Source organism: Ailuropoda melanoleuca, chromosome 14, assembly GCF_002007445.2.
Source record: "Ailuropoda melanoleuca isolate Jingjing chromosome 14, ASM200744v2, whole genome shotgun sequence".
In the NCBI taxonomy this organism is placed as follows: domain Eukaryota; kingdom Metazoa; phylum Chordata; class Mammalia; order Carnivora; family Ursidae; genus Ailuropoda; species Ailuropoda melanoleuca.
The window spans coordinates 43,146,059-43,164,226 of record NC_048231.1 but is presented as its reverse complement, the minus strand read 5'-3'; the positions used below and the strand labels follow the sequence as shown (position 1 = coordinate 43,164,226).

Genomic DNA, 18,168 nt, shown 5'->3' with positions numbered 1-18,168 from the left:
AGCTTTGACCACAGTCCCTGGAGGGCCCACACATGCCTTGGGCAGAAACAACTGGCGTTCAGCCTCTCGGAGCAGGAGGAGAAGCTCCTTCCTGTTTTACAGCTCATGAAAAAGCCGATGGCCCAGCCCAGTTAGGAGGAAGGGGGGAGCAGGCAAAAGTGCTCCTGGAACAGGGGCAGCCCACCGGGAGGGAGTACCTGCGAGCGAGACGTGTGAAGCCCCGGACCTGGGTTCTCTGCTTGTAAGAAACCCCCCTGATAGGTATACAGAGCACATAAGAAGCATCATGACAGCAGACCAGATGCACACCAAAGGTGTTCACTGCAGCATTTCATAACGTCGACAAAAAGCCCAGTGAGATGCTCGGGAGTCTTGGAAAGATAAACTACACCACATCCATTCAAGGGAATCGAGCCCCAACCCCGACCAGTGATGCCTCATGAAGTGGGAGAGCACACGTGTGCCCGTTCACACACACTCCCCTACATGTACACTTGTGCACACACGCCCATCCGCCCTGGCACACTTTTCCACCTATATTTTCTCAAACGCCAAGTCCCAAGGCAACGGAGAGCCGCTGACAACCAAGCCTCTGCTGCCCTCTGGTGGCCCTTCCAGTCCCTGCGAGCATGGAGTCCCCCAGACGCCACTCACAGGACCTGTCTGGACCTGGAACCCCCCAACAGGCTGCTCTGTGGGTACAGGAAATGCATTTAGTGAATGAACACCCGCTCAGGGAGTGTAAAACCGCTCACACACTGCACGTCTCACTTCCCGGGCTACAGATGCTGAGAACTTTGGAGGCTTCGCTGCATTTCAGGGAAGCCCAAGGCTCAAACTAGAGGAAAGGGGATGTTTAATCAAGACCTGCAGAGAGGCCAACAGCTTTCCCTGAGGACCTGCCTTACTTTCTCCTCCTTGAATATCCTCCCTCTGTGATGTCCCTGAAGGGACCCACTGGAAGCCCAGGGCTCCGGGAACCCTGTTTGAATAACACAGGTCATCACTTCCAAGACAGTCAACAGCCCCACCAAGGGGCACAAGCACTGGGCTCCCTGTCCTTCTTTCACGTAGACAGGGAAGAATACACTAGGGAGAGAGGACCAGCATGTGGTTCTGAATGGCTCTCATGCTTGCAACAGTGAATGAAAGAGGATCTCCATTAAAGTACACATCAGGTCTTACGTTTTTCCAGGGGATTCCTTCAGCCAGAAGATGTCATCACTTGTAATTCCATATTCCAAGGCACCTTCGATCTATCCAGAAAAAAAGGATCAACGTGAGAAGAGCATCTCTTGGCCTGTCCCCAGAGACTTCCCCCAAAGAAGATGACCATTTTGTAGACAAAACTCAACCAGAACTACCCCAGCCCACCCATGGGTACCCTTCCCTCCTCCACACACTGTTGTTCAGGTTGTGGCCTCTAGGGACAGGTGACCTGGCTCTCTCTGACTTGGTGCACCATCTTTCTTCTGGGCAAAGCACCTAGCAGTCCTTGGCTGTGCAAGGTGGTTGGGGAGCCGGCGCATGGCCCACAGCTTTTCCTCCCTGCTGTCCAGGGCCTTCCCCTTGATCCAGACACTGGGCTGAGGGAAGGCAGGTGGGGAGCAGAGTGATGCAGGGCGTGGAGGGGCAGGCTGGTCCCAAGGGCACTGGGCTGAAGACTGGATGCTCCTGGGCACCCTCGAGGGAGCCCAGGAATTGTAGGCGCCCCTGTATCCCAGCGGAGCCTTAGGAGGGGCTGCTATGCAGGTGGGGGAGACGCAAGGACCAGCGACCTCTCAGTGGTCCATGAGGGCAAGAGGAGTAAGATGTGCTGGTGGAGAGGAAGCGGACTGCAAACAGTTTATGATTCCAATTGGCAATAAAAATAAAGTCAGGAATTTCTCGGGTTTGTGTAAAGAAAACCAAAAGGTCTAGAAATCAAAGGGACTAAAACACGAGCGAGCCTTGGCAGACACCCAGGCAGGCGGTGGTGGGGATGGGGGGTGGGACAGCAGAGGAGCCACTGAGCTGCCTCCCCCCGGGCCAGACAGCTCCTGCTCTCTCTCATTCATGGCAGTCGGCTAGCTGAGGCCCAGCAGGCTGGGGCCAGGCCGGTCACCTCTGCAGGGCACCCTGGCACTGGCACATATGTAGGTCTGCCCCAGATGACCGCCCAGCTCCTGGGAGCTGATTGTGGCCTGCAGGGGCTTTACGCAGAACCAACGTCGGTCTGGCTGAAGGGTGAGGGGTCACTAATGGTCGCTCACCTTTCCTCTGTCTGTTGGCAGCTACCTTGAACAACAGCACCACACCACCCCACAGAGCCATGTAACCCGCCCAAGGGCCACCTCTGTGCACAGCCACCTGTCCCCTCCGGAGGCTGCTGTTGCGGGCCTGACAGCTGGAGGGAGGCATGGTGTTCCTCTGAGGACTGGAGGTGTGCATTTTCCCCCATGCCCCCTCTGCTCCCCATTTCAGAAGCAAAGGTGGAGGTTTGGGACTTAGGGATCTGAGGAGAAACAGAACCAGTCCCTTGTTCTTCCTCCATCTGCTACGTCTCTGCTCTGTCGGTGTAACTAGGAGGTGGAAGTGGCCTCCAGGCCCAGGGAGTCTGTGGGCCTCATGCACTTTGCCGCAGCCTATGTGGAAGCTCCGGCCTTGTGCCATCTGCTTCCCAGGACCCCTGGGAGATCCACGGGTATGTGGCCTCGGGCCAAGCCCCTTCCTACTTCCCAACCCCCTCTCCACTACCTTGACTGTACGGCCCCTTCCTTAGCTCCACCTGCCTCGTGGGAGTGAGGGCAGAGAAGTGCCCTCACAGAAGACCGGGCCAGGAGGGGATGCTGGCAAAAAAACGTGAAGCGAGGACCTCCCAATGTTCACCCTTCCATAAAACCAGCCAGACAACTAGCAAAAACAGATTTAACTTTTTGAGAACTCTGAAAATTAAGCAAAAGTTTGCGCAACACAGGGAATATTTAGGCAAGAAAAATGGCTGAAACATGGTAAGAATGGTGGTGAGTTTTGTGGAGTTATAACAGACTCTAGCCCCATCCCTCAGCACAGGGGCAACCTTAAGCAATGATGAGCAACTTAAATAAAAACATACCGGGGAGAGCAGAGCAGAGCCAAGCCAGAGCCTTTGCAAAGCTCCTTCCGAAGAAACAGTCATCGATCGAACTGGCTGGGGCTTCCCCGGAAGACCCCACTCCAAAGGCTTGTCTTCAACCTCGTTTGACCTGGCCCAGGGCCAGAAGCCTCTCTCAGGGGAGGATCTGCCCAGTGACTGATGTCACAGCTGCCTGAGGCAATGGAAATCAACTGAAGCAAACAACACACCACCCAAGAGCTTAAAAGGAAAAGCCAAGGAATGAGCTGTCCACGGGGGGCTTTGAAAAGCTCCTGCATATTCCTGGGGACCTAGAAGGCCAGGTGTAGGCCCCAGACTATGCACACACCTGGGAAAGGCCTGAGGCAACCTGAGCTCTCACCTCCGGCTGACCTCGAGGCCCAGCACAGGCAGGAAGTGAGGGCTAAGGCAGAGTTTCTGGAGCCTGGCTGACTGTCCAAAGCATGTCCCCAAATGCCTACAGAATCTGTCAGCAAGGACTGGGCCATTTCTCCAAGTGTTTCAGGAAATCTCTGTCTCATTACTAGCTGACCACTAAGCCAATGGAGCAGAGACCTCAGTGGCCTCTCCTGACAAAAAATACAGACTTTACAAAATCGCTTCAGAAAACCACCTGACATACAACAGCAATAAACAAAATCCTACGGTGGAGAGAGATTCTGATTTCCAGAGTTAACACATTACTTTATTTGAAATATTCCTTTCTCAATAACAACAAAAATTTCTGAAACATAAAGAACCAGGAAAGCACGACCTTCACATGTTATTGGGGGGTTGGGGGGGTACGTAAAATGTGCAGCTGCTTTGGACAACAGGCTGCTGGCTCTTCAGAAGGTTAAAAACTGAGTTTCCCTATGACCTGTCAACTCCGCTCCTAGGTATATAGTCAAGAGAAGTGAAAACTTACGTCCACAGAAAACTACTGCACAGGTGTTCACAGCAGCATTATTCACAAGAGCTCGAAGTGCAAACAACTCAGATGTCCAGCAACGGACAAGTGGACAAACAAAATATGGTCCAGCCACACAATGGCTCATTATTCAGGCATAAAAAGGAATGAAGCTCTGGCACAGGCTACCACGTGGATGAAACTCAACAACCTTCTGTGAGTGCAGGAAGCCAGGCACAAAGGCCACACGTTGTCTGATTTCACTTATGTGAAGCACCCAGAACGGCCAAGTCCACAGAGACAGAAAACAGACTAGAGGTCACCAGGGGCTGGGGAGCCGGCAATGGCAGTGACCACTCACAGGACAGGGCTTCATTTGGGGCATGAAAATGTTCTGGAATTAGGTAGTGGAGACTGACGCTTGCACAACTCTGTAAATAAACTAAAACTCCCTGAATTGTACCCTTTAGAAGGGTGCGTTTTATGGTATGAGAATCTTATGTCATGATTTGGGGTGGGGGCAGGAAGAAGAGGTTTTAAGTCCCAGATGTTCCAACACCCTGAGGCTGAGGAGAAAAGAAGAACCAGCAAAGAGAGATAAAGGAGACCAGGGGCAGGGGTGTCCCAGAGCCACCTGAGGAGCGAGGGGAGGTGGGGGTCCCTGCTGGCCTGCTTCCATAGAATGGAGTTGAGAGAGCATTAGAAAGTGACCAGAATGAATATAGAAAAAAACTTTTTTTTTTTTTTTAAGAAAAGAAAGAGTGGGGGTGCTGCTAGTGTGGGAAGCGTGAGCTGGGGGACTGTGAACGTGCCCGGGGTGCAAGGGAAGACTGTGTTCTGGGGACACTCACGTGGGTGGGGTACTTCGGCCGTCCTCCAGTAGCAATGACGATGTGCTCAGCCGAAAGCAGAGTCTGAGAATAAACCGAGGAAGCTGTGGTCAGGCAGGTCCGCGCTGGCTCCCGGCAGAGACCCACGCCCTGCAGTGTGGACCCTCCGGCCAGGAGCTCAGAGGTCCCTTGGAGCTGGGAGCCTGTCGAGGGTCCTCGAGCCAGGAGGGGGCCCAGCAGAAGAGGGCAGGGAGACATCCTAACTCCAAGCACCCCGTGGTTTACAGAGCACCCTGCAGGTGCCTCATCCTTCGATCCCCACAAAACTCCGTGAGGGTATGATCACCCACCCTTGTCGCCTGGCACAGCAGGCAGCCTGGCACCCCGTGCATTTCAGTGACGCGTTTCATTGTTTGTAAAGAATCACAACAGGCTCAGAGGGACCTGCAGTCAATTCCAGCAACGCTTGTTATGGAGAACAGCACTGAGGTCGAACAAAGCCGGAGTCCCTGGAAGGGTCAGGACCCCCGGAGACAAGCCACTTGGGAGAACTGGGCACTCACCTCTTTCCCATCTTTAGCAACACCGCAAACCGTGTGCTCATTGACAAAGCTGGCCTTGATGTTAAAGTACTTGACTTTTCTGCAAAATGAAAATAAGATTGTCAAATATTTCCTCTGCAAATTAAGCATCACCTAGGGGATTAAAGAGGGAGCAGATGGCTAAAAGGCGAGCTTGGGCCCATATCCTCCTGCCCCCAACCCAGATGGGGCAAGGGGCAAGGGGAGAGTGGCACTGGGAAGCGTGCAGGGAGAGGAGGGCCACGGATCCCTGGAACTGCGAGGACAGAAGCCAACTCGCGATGGCCCTAAGAGCCCAAGTACAGCCCAGTGTGTGATGACAGAAGTGGCCGGGCCTCCCCAGGGTCCATCCTTGTCACCTGGGCACATTCCAGCAGGGAGCAGAAGCCCCCGCATGCACCCAGTTCCCCCTGCCACCCAAATGACCAACCTCTCGCTGACAAGGGAGGATAGGCATCAGCCCCTGCCTTTAGGGGACAGGAAGGCTGGAAAACAGGTACAACGAGGACAGATGGTCAGGTGCATGGTGGGCAGAAACAACCCACACCTTCTAATAACGAAGGCCACTCTGTAGTGGTGGGTTCCTGGTGCCTTTGATAAGGCTTCACCACCTCCTTGACTTTACATTCTCCCCACAGTCGAGCCCTGCGCCTCCATATGCCACCTGAGCTGTAAGAACCAAGTCCTCACTCACCCCCCACGGCCCAGTAACAGCCAGAGGATGCAGATACAAGTCCCACACTGGCTTCCTTCTGTGGGCACCTCTAGAGTGAGCTTGGGATCAGGCCTGTTTGGCACCTGCCTGGGAGCTGCCTGGGGCCAGCAGGAAGGACGACAGAGCTCTATGCTTCCAGCAAACTGCACCGGGGAATCCTGAGCCCCACACAGAAGAAAAATGACAGGATGCCGCTTAGCTCCCTGAGGGGGGGACCCCTGGGGATGCCCAGGATGGGCAGGCAGGCCAGCTTCCCCGGCTCAGCTGTCCTGGGTTTCATGGGCAGGGAACAGCTGCCTATTGTACAGTCCCTGGAAGACTCCTGGGAGCCAAGCAAATAGTGCTCAGATGAGAGCCCCCAGGCCTCTGAGGGCACACTATCTCCTCCATGACCTGCATGGGCAAAGGGCAGAGCTACGGGGCCAGGATCAAAGCCTAGCCAGAGCCCAGCACAGTTTTGGGCACTTCTCCTGGTGGCGGCCCCTCGGGGAGGATGCTTTGGTGGGAGGAAGCGTCGGCATCCAGGCTGGGGGACCCCTAAGGGCTGATGGGACCTGGAGGTTTCAGGCTGGAATGATTATGTTAGACATTCGCTTCAGCAGACAACACCAGGTGCCTCCATGCATGCCCAGAGAGCCAGCAGGTGTGAGGTTCAGGGTGCAGGAGCCTGGAGATGAGGGGTGAGGTGTGAGGCTTCACAGGGTGGTGCCTCTTTGCAGCAGCAACATGGGGCTCACTGGCTCTTTCCGCAACACTGTGGTCGGCCCTGACAGGAGAAAGGTCACCTGCCTCAAGGAAGGCGCTGGCCACTGGGATGGCCCTCTCCGTGCCCCCACATTCTGGCCCTTGGCCTCTCCAGCGCCAGCCCCGAGCATGCCTCCTCCCTGGTGCACAGCCAGGCTCTGGCTGTCCCGCCAACACGCGCCTCACTCCGCGCTACTCCAGGCTCTGCGGGTGCCTGCTTGCTAGGCGGCCTTCCGTTCCCAGGGCCTTCACCCCGTCCACGCCTCGTGTATACACCCCACCCCGTGGCAGGGACTTGTCCTCTTATCACTGCCGAGCCTCTGATGGGGAAGTGCCTGCTGAGGGAGGAAACGTCCCCGGAGAGGGCAGGGGGTGGCCGCGCAAGGCCTCAGTACCTGTCCTGCAGCTGGACCCGATGACCCCAATTCAGGGACTTCACGTAGTTCTGCACGGCCTCAGCCATTGTCCTCCTGTTCACATACAACGAGACACGTTAGAAACCACCACAGAGCATGAACTGCAGAGTCCCACAACAGATGAGAAAATGCCAACAGAGAGTTAGCAGAAATCCCAAGAAACAAGGTGATTCTAAAGGTGGGAAAACGTGACATCTACGCCCACGGCCACTGTCTCTGTCCTGGGTCTGGGGCTGTGGGCCTTGGGCCTCAGGGAAAACGGGGGCTTTGGGCCACAGCCATCAGGACACAGCCCTGAGTCTAGTCATCTGAGACCCAGAGAGGGGCCTGTGTGCCGCTCAGAGCAGACCACATGCCACTTGTGGAAGTTCAGTCGGCTTCTCAGCCCGCACTAGTGGCCTCTGGGGCCAGACTGTCCTTTGTGAGGGTGTCCTGTGCAGCACAGGACCTTTCGAAGCAACCCAGCAGATGCGGCAGCCCCCCACCCTGACAGTGGCGATAGCCAAAAATATCTCCAGACTTGGCTGAATGTTGGGGAGGGTGTCGCCCCCGGGTGAGTGCCCCTGTGTGGTAGCTCGCTCCTGTGAGGGTTAATGGGGCAGGAGCACAGAAGTGCTGGGAGTGGGGGGCTCCTCACCAGTCATGCAGGACTGGCTGGACGGCCCAGCCGTAGTGGGGGGCATCTCGGATCATGCCCCCCAGCAGCGCTGCCTGGTGCATCAGCTTCTTGGGGATGCAGCCAACATTCACACAGGTGCCGCCGAGGCCCCACCGGGTACCTGGCATGTCGGGAAGAGCATGTTTAGATTTATATTCAGGGGACGGAAGGCTCTCCTGCTCCTCTACGGTTGTGGGTACTGTAAGAGTCCTTTAAGCTGTCGTTTGTAACTCAAGCACGCTCCTGGTGAACGCTGCCCTGGGAATGTACTCTCTATAATTGCAGTCAGAGTTGTCTTTAAATAAGAATGAACAACTTAAAAGCAATGGCAGCTGACTTGCCAAGGAGGACACTCGCCAGAGATCCTGGCCAGCAGTGGTGAATGGCTCTGGGTTCAGCCACTGCCCCCGTATGTGAACCAGGCCCCCACCCTCCTGCTCCCTCAGGACAGACGGCTCCCGTCCAGGGCTACCTACCTCGGGGGGAAGGCTCCACGTAGTCGACCACGGCCACCTTCTTTCCCAGCTGAGCGGCTAGAACGACAAGAGAAGTGGGCAGGTGGGGAACTGCTTTGGGGCTGGGGCTGAGGATCAGACAAGGGCAAGGAAGGAGCTGCCCACCAGCTCTGCACCCGGTCTCCCCAACTGTCCACCGCCACACAGCTGTGCTGCCCACAGGTGGGAACCCTCGGGCCTCTTCTTGACTGCAGCTTTCATCCCAACCACCACAGTGCCAGACCTAGCGTGACGCCCACCCTCCTTCACAAGCCCACTGCAGCGGCCCAGTGCCCAGCTCTCCCCAGACTCCTGCCGCACCCGGTTCCAGCCCAAACATTCAGCGTGAGCCCAGCGCCCACCTGGTACGTACCAGCAGGCATCACAGGAACACCCACTCCCCGAGAGAGACCCCAGGCTCGGAGCTTCCCTGGCTCTCTCCCCAAGACCTTCCAGGGGACTCGCTCACCTCCTTTGTTCCCCACCGGACATAAGGGGGGCCTCCCACCCAAGGTCTACTCTTGTGGGCCTTTGCTGCCTCATTCTCAGGTGAGGAATCGGAAGCTCCGAAGTCAGACGGCAGGTCCAGGGTCAGCGAGCCCCCAAAGTGGGAGGGAGACCTGGGATCCAAACTGCACCTCCTGCCTGGAGTTTCCTGGCCTCCCCCACTGGCTGTCACCGTTCCTCCCGGGCCACGAGTCCCAGGTGCTGACCCCGTCACCAATTAGCCAGGGCTAATCACGGGGCTTCCCCTTGGCTTGTCTGGGGAGCTGCACTCCAACCTGGGCTCTGGAATTGACCGCTTCTGAGGGCATGCCCAACTCAAACATCATGCCCCATGAGTGTCTGACATACTACAGAATGCACTCGATTCATGGCTCTCAACCAAGATCAGAACAAAGTTTAAGAAGCCTTCACGTAAAAACCCATTTTGCTCAACTGACCAACAATGGGATTGCAGTGCTTGTTTTAAAAACTCCAGCCAAGGAGACTCTTCAAACATGCCAATGTCTGTCTCCCACAGCTGACCACAATGGAGCAACACGGACCAGATTAATCCTTGCACCCGAGACAACCAAAAATCCAGAGGGAATACATAAAATAATACTTTCAAGAAACTGAACATCAAAAGACCAAAGAGAGTGATTCTTGGAAGACAGGAAACAAATAAGGTGATGCAGCACGGGGAGGGGGCCCAGGCAGAGTCCACTGGACACCCTGGCCGAGGAGAAGGGCTGGGAGCCTGGGGAGACTGAGGCAACCAGAGCTCCTGGGACAGAGGACCAGAGAGAAGAGAGCTGCACAGAACCCCAGACAGCTGATCAGTGCATGTGTGTGAGGAAACCACCTGAGGCCAGGAAAGAACCATCCAGAAAGTCTAGAGGAGACAGTGCTCGTGCAGGGCTGGGAAACCAGACTGGAGAAAACACATAATTCCTGGGGAGCTGGGTAAGTATTAAGGTCAGACCCCAGTCACTGAGAATGACTGGGCACAGCTCCAGGCCCACTGAATAAATCCTAAGGATGCAAAAGAATCAAACTCTCTTCCCTGCCTCCCAGAACAGGGTCCAAATGTACCTAGGAATCTCAGATTATCCAGAAGCCAGCAATGGAAAGTTCAGTGTCTGGAATTCAATCAAAAATGGCCAGGCATGCAAAGGAGTGGCAAAAAGATAAGCCACAAGAGAGAAAAGATCAGTCAATGGAAAATGACCAAGCACTGACAACAGAATTAGCAGAAAAGAAGTAAAACGAGTATTATAACTATAATCCACATATTCAGAAAGTTAAGGAGCAACATGGAAGATACAAGATAGGACCTAAGTTCAATCTATAGAGATGAAATTACAATACAAGAGACAAAAAATACATCACGTGGGATTAATAGTAGATTAGATATGGCGGATCTTTTATTAGTGAATTTGAAAACATAGGAATAGACACTCTCCAAATTGAAGAGAACGCCCATGAGCTGAGGGGAAACTCTGAGCAGCCTGATATATGTGTGATTAAAGTCTCCAAAAGTGAAGGAGAGGAAGAATGGGAAAATACTCTGAAGAAATAATGGCTGAAAATTCTCACAACCTGATAAGAATGATAAACCCACAGACCCAGGAAACTCGGTGAGCTCTAGCAGAAAAATAATTAAGAACTACACCAAGGTGCGCCCTCTTCAAATCGTTGAAAACCAATGAAAAGAGAAAATCCTGAAAACCGAGATAAAAGGGCAGCAGATGACATCAGAAACAACGCAGTGAGAAGCCAGGACAGCAACATCTCTAAAGTACTAAAAGGAAAAAAGAGAATCTACCTTGAATTCTCCACCGAGAGAAAATATATATTTTTTAAAGATTTTGTTCATTTATTTGAGAGAGAGAGAGAGAGAGTGCATGCGCCTGAGCAGGGGGAGGGGCAGAGGGAGAGGGACAGAGAGAATCCCAACCAGACTCCGTGCTGAGTGCCGAGCCCCACGCAGAGCCCGATCCCACGATCTCAGGGTCGTGACCTGAGCCGAAATCAAGGGTTGGATGTTTAACTGACTGAGTCATCCAGGCGCCCTCCACTCCCAGAGAAACTAAAAATAGAGGCAAGATAAAGGTGTCTTCAGACATACAAAAGCTGAAAGAATTCATTACTCTTACAGTCATACCGTAAGAAATGTTCACGGACATCCTTAGGGTACAAGAAAAATGATGCCAGATGGAAACTCAGATCTGCACAAAGGAGAGAACACCAGAAATGGTGACTACACAGGCAGATCTGTAAGATTTTTTTTCTCATTAGTTTAAACCTTTTGGAAAGTAACTGTTTAGACAAAATATAACAATGTGTTATGGGCCTCATAACATGTCAAGGTAAAAGGCATGGCCACAGGGCATAAAGGCTGGGAAGGGAGAAGCTCAAACATGCTACTGTCGCAAGGTTTTCGTACCATGTGTGAATTGGACCATATCACTTGCAGGTAGACTGTGACAAGTTCAAGGCGTCTTCTGCAAACCCCAAGGCAACTATCTAGCACCGTATTTGTTATGTGAACTCAAAATGGACCAGAGGCTTAAGTATCAGGGCTGAAACTGGAAAAGTCTTAGGAGAAGACACAGGCATACATCTCTATGAGCTTGGATTAGACAACTGTTTCTCAGATAACAAAAGCATAGCAACAAAAGACACAATAGGTAAACTGGACTTCCATCAAAATCAACAACGTTTGTGCTGCAAAGAACACCATCAAGAAAGTGAAAAGATAATCCATGGAATGGAAGAAGGTATTTGCAAATCACATATCTGATAAGGGTCTGGTATCCAGACTATAGCTATGTAAGAATATGGAACATATGTATATGAATTCATGTAACTCAGTTAAAAAAAGACCAATAACCCAATTTCAAAATGGGCAAAGCTGGGGCACCTGGCAGGCTCCAATGGGGGAGCGTGAGATTCTTGATCCCAGGGTTGGGGGTTTGAGCTCCACGCTGGGAGCAGAGATCACTTAAAAGAATACAATCTTAAAAAAAAAAAAAAAAAAAAAAAAAACAGGCAAAGCTTCTGTACAGACATTTCTTCATAGATATGCAAATGCCAATAAACACAGGAAAAGATGCTCCATTGCCATTAATCATTAGGAAAACACGGATCAACCACAGTGACATAGCACATGACACCAATTCAGGATGACCGTAGTAAAAAAAGACAGACCACAAATGCTGGCTAGGATAAGGGCAAGTTCGAATCCTCCGACAGTGCTGGTGGGACTATAAAATGATGCAGCCACTTTGGAGAACAGTCTAGCAGGTCCTCAAAAGGTGAAACCATACACTCAGCAATTCCGCTCCTAGACATCTACCAAGGAGAAATGAAAACATGTCCACACAAATACTTGTACACAATGTTTTCCCAGCCGCATTATTCACCACAGCCAAAAAGTGGAAACAACCAAATGTCAATCAATGGCCAAGTGGACAATAAAATGTGATCCGTCCATGCAGTGGAACGATATTCAGCCATTAAAAGAAATAAAGTACCAACGTATGCTCTATCATGGATGAACACTGAAAACAGCATAGTAAGCAGGAGATACAAAGACAAAAGACCAAGTATTTGTCTGAAATGTCCAGAAAAGGCAAATCCATAGAAACAGAAAGCAGAGTAGTAGTTGCCTGGGGATGACAGGTGGAGGGGCTGAGGAGTGGCTGCCAAAGGGTACAGAGCAGTTTCGGGTAGTGATAACAATTTCTACGACTGATGTGGTGATGGTTGCACAACTCTATGAATATACTAAAAACGACTGAATTATGCATGTCACGTGAATGAACAGTATGGTATATGACTTAATCTCAAAAAAAGCTATTAGACAACATAAGAAACACTTAGGGACAAATCTGACAAAAGCTGTATGTTGAAAACTACAAAAGATTGTGGCAATAAATGAAAAAAATACCTCAAGAAGAAATATTCTACATGACCTCGCTGCTCTACTTAGGCATTTATCCAAGAGAACTGAAAACATACATCCACACAAAGTCACAACCGCAAAAGTTCATAGCAGCACCGTTCACAGTAGCCCCAAAGTGCAAACAACCCAAAAGTCCACCTGCAGGTGAATAGACAAAATGTGGTGTATGCGTACAACAGAATACTGATCGGTGACAGAAGGGAAAGAACTCTGGACACACACAACATCATAGATGAATCTGAAAACAATTAGGCTGCGTGAAAAAAGCCAGAGAAGTATGATTACATATTACACGGTTCCATTTATACGAAACGTTAGAAAATGCAAACTAACCTGCAGCGAGAGAAAGCAGATCACTGGCTGGCTGGGGATGCGGCAGGGAGGGGGGAGCAGGAAGGTGTTCCCAAGGTTTGAGTCAACTTTGGGGTTTGTTATGAGCTGAATCATGTCCCCTCTAAATTCTTGTTGAAGCCCAAACCCCCAGAACCTTAAGAACATGACCTTATTTGAAGACAGGGTCTTTATAGAGGTGATGAAATTCAAACACGACCATATAGGTGGCCCTATTCCAATCTGACTGGTGTACGTATAAAAAGATGAGATCGGGACATAGACACACAGAGGAAAGACCATGTGAGGACACTGGAAATGATGGCCATCTACAAGCCAAGGACAGAGGACTCGGAAGAAACAAGCCTGCAGGCACCTTCATCTCAGACTTCCAGCCTCCGGAGCTGCCCCAGCAAGCGAATACAGGGCTGACGGATACATTTGCCAGCTTGACTGTGGTACTTGGTTTTGCAGGTGTGTGCAGATGTCAAACCATATCAAGCTGTCCACTTCAAACATGCCTGGTTTGTTTCTCATCAATTATATCTCAATAATGCTATAGAAAAGTGCTATCACCACAGCGAGAATGCCGCTGAAGGCAAAGACAGACCTGGGAACTTTTGCGGGGTAACGGAGATATGTCTCTAGAGATAAGACACCGGAGTAGACACAACATCCAGGGCTTTCTTCTGCTATGAGGGACATCACTGGGACAACTGGCTGCCTGTCAGTACACTGTTTCTTGCAGTGGCTCTGTGGTCCAGTGGGATGAGGACTCGTGTCCCTCTGGGGGCCCCCATATCAGCTGGGAGACTTCCCAGGCTCCTGCCCTCCACCAAAGTCCAGCACCGTCCTCGGCCCCTTGGAGTAGAGCAGTAGACAGCAAATTTCCTTTATGCCGACTGACTGTGATTCTAAAAACCCAGGAGCTGACGTCAGAGAGCTGTAATTTCATGGTCAGGGTGCCTGCTCAACTCCCTCTTGTTTGGGCCCCATTTCTCCCCTGTCTTCCCCCCTCCCTCATCCACATCTGCCTCCTCATCATTTCGACGGGCAAGCAGACCTCCAGGCGCTCCTCCAGGAGAGTGTAGAGCCCCCAGTGAAATGCTGGGTCTGTTCCCCACCCAGACTAGTGGCAAACTGCAACACAAGGCCTCTGGATGCCTCTGGGACCAGCCCTTTCATTCAACACATCTTTACTGAGCACCCCAGGGTGCCCAGGCCCTTCTGGGTGCCAGGCTGACGAGAGAGAGTAAGACACAGACAGCAGAACAAACCGTGACCTCTGCGGGACATGCTAGGGCTAAGAATGAGGACAGTGGAGCTGGGGGCAGGGACCAGATGGATGAGGCTGTCATTCTAAGTAGGGCCATCTCAGCAGCAAATACCAAGGGAAGGTGAGTGAACCCTGCAGCTAACCAGGCAGGCAAAAGAGAAGACCAGGCCAAGCAGAGAGCCAGGGCACAGAGCAAGGCCAGAAAGACCTTTGGGAAGCATCTGCAAAACACCGAGGCAGCAAGGGGCTGGAGCGGCACAAGCAGGCAAGGCATGGGTGGTGGGAGACATGTCAGATGGGTGGGAGCCGATCCCATGTGGCCCGGGGCTGGAGCCCAGGAGAGCAGGCTAAGACCACTATCCTGGCTATTGGGTGCTGCACAGACAACTGGAGAGTGGCAGGGAGTAGGGCACACTGATAAGGCTCCTGGGGTGACACAGGCAGTATGTAGGACCCAAAGGCCGGCAGGCCAGCTACAGAGATAATGGCCTCTGCATAGCCACTCAGGGTGCATCTCCACCTAGCTTCGAGAACAACACAGCCCTTTCGGGGGGCCCTCAAAACTTGAAGGCACTGCCACGCTGGCAGGACACAGAGCACAGGACACAGGACACATACCTTCCTTGGCACAGGCTAGGCCGCCAGATCCCCCGCCAATCACCAGGAGATCATAGTCCTGACGCCCTGCTGGGGAAAGGAGTGAGAGGTGAGAGGAAGGGCCAGGACAAGTCTGGGGCATGGATCCCACAAGGTGCCACATGATTTCCAAAGGGCAAGCAGCTGTGCCCAGTTAAATGTGGTACGGCATCCGTGTTATTGGAGCAAAGTCCCCAGCCCGTGATGGTCCGGGCTAACAGTGCATCACACATCAGGGCAGAAGGCAACCATGGTATCCATCGTCGGTGCAAATCCCAAAACTAAGCAACGGCAGGTGAGGTTGGCCCAGGGTGCATAGTCACCTTCGTAGCAACAATCAGGTCAAGAACAAGGTGATTTAACTGGCAGGACTGCTCTGACCTTCAACTTCACTGAAAGTTCTAAGCCAGACATGGGATTAAAACACTTTTCTTGAGTCTGTCTTTCGGTTATAACAGTCACCTTTTGTTCTAAGTGAGGAAAAATAAAAAGCAGTCCCTGCATCAGGCAGCACACCCTGGCCTCTCAGAGTGCCTGGTGCCCTGTGGGCCCTGGGACAGAAGGGACTCTGAAATGCCTTTCGGGCTCACCATGGTGTCACCTCGGAGGCAATGCGTGTTCCACTCCCACACCCAACACAGAGGGTTGCCCAGATCTTTCCTGACCTGCACAAGACGTTATCTGTCTCTCTTCTACAAACTGCTGGCAGGGAAGGCAGGCAAGAGACAGCCAGAAAGGGGGAGGGGGTGAGGAAAGGAGTTGGGGGGTAGGTGAGGGGCAGATGTGTCCTTAGGTGTGGCCAGCCAGTCAGAGCTCTGACCCAGGGCCCAAGCCTGAGATACCAGCACCAAGCACCGGCCCACGCCCTGTAGGCAAAGGAAGAAGCCACAGAAAACCATCACTATGTGGGGAGGGGGAGGAGGGCGCGGACTGCCGCACCGTGTCTAGAGCTAAGCACTGCTCCTGGGCAAAGCACCCAATCCTGGGATCAAATCAGACTCTGCCACCCAAGGCCAGCGCAACCGGAGCCTGACAAGTGAAACGACTGTATCTGCTTTTGTGGCCATCTTGATTCCTGGTGGGCAAGGCTGTAGAGAAGACTCCTGAGGTCCCGTGTCCCTCAGGGACCTCGGCTTCGTAGGTGCTCACAGACTGGGGTCCAGCACCTGAGCTCCTGCAAGGACACAGGTGCTCCAGTCTAGAGGCGGCCCTGCTCGCGGCTGACGAAGCTAGAGGAGCTGCCACTGGGAGCTGGGTCCAGATGCTTGGCCGGTGGCCTCCTGCCAGCCTGCCCTGTGGAGGGGCTCCACTGCACGCACCCCAAAGCCAGGCCCACCCCAGCTTCTGTCCAGCAGGTGGCATCTGAGGGCCCCTGAGATGTGTGCACAGGCAAACATGGGACCGAATGGAGCCACACTCTGTTCAAACAGCCAGTCCAAAGGGGACCCAATTCCAAATTCAACTCAGGGGCTTTGAAGAGGCCTAAACTTTGTCAGTTACTCTGGTGGCTTTGATATGCACCCAAAGAACCAAAGACAGACTGCTGGTTGGAGAGAAGCAGCTGCTGGGCCCCGAGGAGCCCATGCCTGCTGGGCAGTGCGGCACCTCTCCTTTCCTGCTGCTCCATGGTGGGGGCAGGGGGACGCAAAGTTTTGCCCAGGACAACACCCCTACCTTCCATTGCAAGTGCTGATGCTGTTCCTTCCTGCTGACAGAGCAGGGTCCCAGCTAGCTCCGAACGTCCCCAGCTCCACACTGTGTCCCCTCCGCCTGCTATCAGGCAGAGGGCAGGGCGAGCAACTGGCCAAGTGGATTGCGAGCTTATCTTTGTCAGTTAGCGTCCCCCGCCTGCTGTGCATACTCAGGAGCCCTCTCAATCGGATAAACACTTGGAAGAGCAACGTACCTCAAGGACCCGTAAGGATGAGGTGGTTGCTGCTCTGCGGGGGCTACCTGGGGACACACCACTCCTGTGCCCTGGACAGTCTTCCAGACTCACCTTCCCCACCGCTCGTTCCGGGCTCAGTCCCGGAAAGGTCTGTCTTCTCTTGGCTCTGAGCCCATTGTCCTTTAATTTTCTGCTCCCAGCAAGTGTGGCAAGGCTGAGGGAACAGTGTGCTACCCTGGGCGGTCAAGCAGAGGCTTTGCTGTGTGTCCAGAGGGACACTGGCCACCTCAGGGAGCCACCTGGGAAGTCCTCTCATGCTGTCCTCCCCACCGTGCACTCTTTTCTGGTAGCAGGTGTTTGGGGAGAGGTGACACCAGCAGTAGTGTCGTTCTGGTTCCTGTTCAGGAGTGGCATGGGCCACGGCCACCTCCAAGCCTGGGACGGCGCAGGTGCCTTCCTGCTCTCAGATGGAAAGCTGGGCTCAGACGGAAGAGGAGGCTCAGAGTCGGCCCTGTGCATCCCTGTTGGGGGCTGGCATGAGCCCAGGCCCTGTCAGCCCCTCACCACGGCAGCTAAGTAAGCTCTAGCCCTGCGGCTTCCTTCCCTTTCCTGCCCAAGGACCATGGGGGCAGAATCTTGGTGCTGCCCGCCTGGAAACGAAAAGCTCCACCCCAAGGTCATCCTGCTCTGCCGCAAGGCCCAGGTTACGGTGGCCTGAGGGCCCTGGACTTGTAACAGGGGCAGCAGCATCATTTACTAGCATCAGATGGGGTGAGGGCCCCACTGCACAGCTGCATCGAGCCTCACGAACGTCCCACGTGACTCACGCAGCAAGAAGGCTTTCAAAGATTGGGTGCCTTGGCCGAGGTCCCAGGGGTCGGCAAAGACACCCTAAGGGTGACTCTATCTCCCCATTTCCCAGTACTCTGCAGGCCCAAGGCTCCCCAAGGCCACAGCAGCTCACAGCTTTGCCTTCTACATCCGCTGTCAGCTTCATTCCACTGCTGGCCAAGCGCCCTGCCATTCTCCCTCCCACAGCCACCCTCTCTGTGAAGGAGGCCTCATCCCTTCCTTGCTCAGGCCCCTCAACACTCGCACCCCATGGGGAGTCACCCAGGGTCAAGGTCTTGGGGTCGGTCACTG

General features: G+C 53.3%; 1 protein-coding gene across 4 annotated transcripts in view; it reads right to left on the bottom strand.

The window, feature by feature from the left end:
• Window positions 1-16,902, bottom strand: part of TXNRD2 (thioredoxin reductase 2) — a 46,854-nt gene extending 29,952 nt beyond the window's left edge. The window contains exons 1-8 of one of the 4 annotated variants that reach the window (XM_034643156.1): window positions 16,812-16,902; window positions 15,120-15,185; window positions 8,425-8,481; window positions 7,928-8,069; window positions 7,270-7,344; window positions 5,398-5,476; window positions 4,856-4,918; window positions 1,186-1,256 (exon numbers count right to left, since the gene is read on the bottom strand). In XM_034643156.1, the coding sequence (XP_034499047.1) occupies window positions 1,186-1,256; window positions 4,856-4,918; window positions 5,398-5,476; window positions 7,270-7,344; window positions 7,928-8,069; window positions 8,425-8,481; window positions 15,120-15,185; window positions 16,812-16,818 (560 nt within the window). In that variant the 5' untranslated portion in view covers window positions 16,819-16,902. Of the gene's footprint in view, window positions 1-1,185; window positions 1,257-4,855; window positions 4,919-5,397; window positions 5,477-7,269; window positions 7,345-7,927; window positions 8,070-8,424; window positions 8,482-15,119; window positions 15,189-16,811 lie in introns of all 4 variants that reach the window. The other 3 variants (XM_034643155.1, XM_019801125.2, XM_019801124.2) reach the window with 3 other exon arrangements.
• Between the last annotated feature and the right edge of the window lie 1,266 nt (window positions 16,903-18,168).